General features: G+C 56.7%; 1 protein-coding gene across 1 annotated transcript in view; it reads right to left on the bottom strand.

The window, feature by feature from the left end:
* Positions 1 to 145: 145 nt before the first annotated feature.
* Positions 146 to 3,117, bottom strand: part of LOC103802867 (nuclear pore complex protein Nup98-Nup96-like) — a gene marked incomplete at both ends in the record, with an annotated part of 5,796 nt that continues 2,824 nt past the window's right edge. Inside the window, 3 exons of the mRNA XM_009075399.1 lie at positions 146 to 257; positions 1,591 to 1,745; positions 2,400 to 2,641. Of these exons, the coding sequence (XP_009073647.1) occupies positions 146 to 257; positions 1,591 to 1,745; positions 2,400 to 2,641 (509 nt within the window). The remainder of the gene's footprint in view (positions 258 to 1,590; positions 1,746 to 2,399; positions 2,642 to 3,117) is intronic.

Raw genomic sequence — 3,117 nt, 5'->3', positions numbered from 1 at the left:
CACTTGGGGACAGGGTCAGTGGTGGCCCTGGCTGTGCTGGGGATGGTTGGCCCCAGTCTGAGAAGCCCCAAAGCTCAGTGAGGTGCCTGGGACAGCCCTGCAGCCAGGCCAGGGCCCCAGCAGTGCTGGGTGAGGGGTCACTTACCAGACTGAGCCAGGCGGTCCTTGGCGCTGTGGCACTGCAGCTGCTCTATCCTGTTGCACAGCGATGTCACTTTGGTGTGTAACCTCTCCAGCTCATAGGTGGAACAATCCAGCTGGGAGCAGAGAGGACACAGAGCTCTGAGGCATCAGAACCACAGAGCCAAACGCACCAGGACACACTGTGCCCTGGAACTGCCTGAACTCACAGCCTAGAGGGGCTGGAGAAGCTGGGCTGGAGTCAGAGGGGACAGACACCCTCACTGCTGGGGCTGTCCTGCCCCAGGCCCCTGTCACAGCCACAGAGGACATCTGCAGGGCAAAGCCCACACAACAAACACCTTGCTGTGACAGCAAACACCAAGTCCCTACTTTCAGGGATGCCTCATGTTCTTCATGAGGTGCAAAGTTTTCCATTCCAGTTCAGCTGACGTCTTGAAATTAAGTTTGGCATAAGATTACAATCAGTTTAAAGAGGCATTTCTAACACTGTAAGAACAGTCTGTGGTGCTTTCACAAAGATGTGTGTGCAGCACCTTTCTGCTGAAGAAGAACAGAAATCAGAGCCCAACTGAACTGTGCCTGTGCCCACTGTCCTGTCATCTGTCCTGTCATCTGTCCTTCCTCGCTGATGTCTCATGGCCTGAAGGTGTGTGAATGGCGTGAAGTTGTCTCAGGGGAGGGTTAGAGTGGGTATCACAGATTTATGGAATGTTAAGGGTTGGAATGGAGCTCAGAGATCACCCAGCCCCAACCTCCTGCCCTGGGCAGGGACACCTCCCACCAGAGCAGGTTGCTCAAGGCTCATCCAACCTGGCTGTGAACACTGCCAGGGTTGGGGCAGCCACAGCTTCCCTGGGCAACCTGGGCCAGTGTCTCACCACCCTCACAGGGAAGGATTTCTCCTAATATCTAGCTTAAATTTCCCTCTTTCCATTTCTCCCCCTTGCTCCTTGTCCTGTCCCTGCAGCTCCTAACACAGATCCCTCTGCAGCTTCCCTGGAGCCCCTTCAGCTCCTGCAGGTTGCTCTGAGGTCTCCACACAACCTTCTCTTCTCCAGGCAGGAGAAAGATTCCTATTAGAGAAAGGTTCTTCCCCCAGAGGTGTTTGGGCACTGAACAGCTCCCCAGGGCAGTGGTCACAGCTCCAAGGCTGACAGAGCTCCAGGAGGTTTTGGCCAATGCTCTCAGGCTCAGGGTGCATTGTTGGGGTGTCCTGGGCAGGGGTTGGACTCTGATCTTTGTGGGTCCTCCCAGCTCAGGATATTCTGTGACTCTGCTTGCAAGTGTTGGCCAAGGGGAAGCTCTAACTCACCCTGAACGTAACAGCTCATGTAGGTTGGGACTAGATGATCTCCAAGGTCCATTCCAAAACATTAACATACTATGATACTATGACCCCTAGAGCTTCCCAGCTTTTGGGAACCCCAACATGGCATTAGGCCTCACCTGCTGAATCTTGTCCAGCATCTCGTTGACATGGATGTAGTCGAGGTAGACCAGCCCTGCCAGCTCCCAGTCCTGGATGAGGGCACTGCGCTCTGGCTGGGACAGGTCCTCCAGGAACCCCTTAAGGTACTTGTAGTTCTCGTTGATAATTGCATCTGAGGGGCACAGAGGTGTTGGGAACAGAAGGCTCCCTGTGCCCTAGAGCAGGGACACCCCGAGGCCCCTGTGGCACAGGAGGGTGAGGCTGTGCAGCAGGGAGAGCTCTGCCCTCCAGGGGGAAAGGCATTTCAGCAGGTGCCAAGGGAGAGGTGGTTTGGAAGAGTCAGGCACTGCCTCAAACCCAGCCTGACCCTGCACTGGCCACCCCAGGGCTTGGAATCATGGAATCACAAACTGGTTGGGTGGGGAGACACTCATCCCACCCCTGCCCTAGGCAGGGAGACCTCTCACCAGCTCCCACAAGCCCCATCCAACCTGGCCTGGAACACTCCCAGGGATGGAGCAGCCACAGCTGCTCTGGGCAACCTGTGCCAGTGCCTCAGCACCTCACAGGGAGCAATTCCTGCCCAATATCCACCTGTCCCTGCCCTCTGGCAGTTGGAAGCCATACCCTGTGTCCTGTCCCTCCAGCCCTTGTCCCAAGTCCCTCTCAGCTCTAAGGTCTCCCTGAAGCCTTCTCCTCTGCAGGCTGAGGTTCCTCAGCTCTCCCAGCCTGGCTCCACAGCAGAGCTGCTCCAGCCCTGGGATCCCACTCCTGTTCCTGCCCTGTCTGCTCACAGGACAGGATGGAAGAGGAGCAGGACACTCACCTGAGGCCAAGTGCCTGACCACCAGCTTGTGGCACTGGTTCCAGTGCCCAGCCTTGAAGAGGAAAAGGGCTTCTTTGTGCTTGTCTCCCTCCGCCCTGGCCCGAATGGCCTTGGCCTCGTGGATCCACTGCGGGGGCAGGCAGAGCCTCTGTGTCAGGAAGGTCTCCTTGGCCCATGCCTGGGTGCTCTCGGTCAGGGCGCAGTGGCGGCTCAGCAGCTCCCGCACTGCCTTCTCCCGGAGCCTGAGGGGACATGGGCGTCACTGCACCGACCCACCACCCCACCACGGGGAGAGGGGGCTGGGACAAGGGGGTCTTCGAGGTCTCTGCCACCCCCAGCCTCTCTGAGGGGCTATGGAGTGGTGACACAGTGGGATATCAAGGACAAAGGTCAGTCAAATTCCTCCAGCACAGGTTAAGCACTGAGAAATCATCGCTGAGGTGTGGTAACATCTTAAACGTTGTAGACTTTAAGACTTTCAAGTCTGATCCAAGCCCCTAAAAGTAACATTCAGGCTGGATTTGGAGCTATCACTTGGAGAAAAGTTCTATTACAATGTATTAATTTGTGCTGGGAATCATGAGATCACAGAAGGTTTGGGTTGGGAAGGACCTTAAAGCTCATCCAGTTCCACCCCTGCCCTGGGCAGGGACACCTCCCACCAGCCCAGGCTGCTCCAAGCCCCATCCAGCCTGGCCTGGAACACTCCCAGGGATGG

Source organism: Acanthisitta chloris, unplaced genomic scaffold (assembly GCF_000695815.1).
Source record: "Acanthisitta chloris isolate BGI_N310 unplaced genomic scaffold, ASM69581v1 scaffold21265, whole genome shotgun sequence".
Lineage (NCBI taxonomy): Eukaryota > Metazoa > Chordata > Aves > Passeriformes > Acanthisittidae > Acanthisitta > Acanthisitta chloris.
This window is presented reverse-complemented; position numbering and strand designations above follow the sequence as displayed.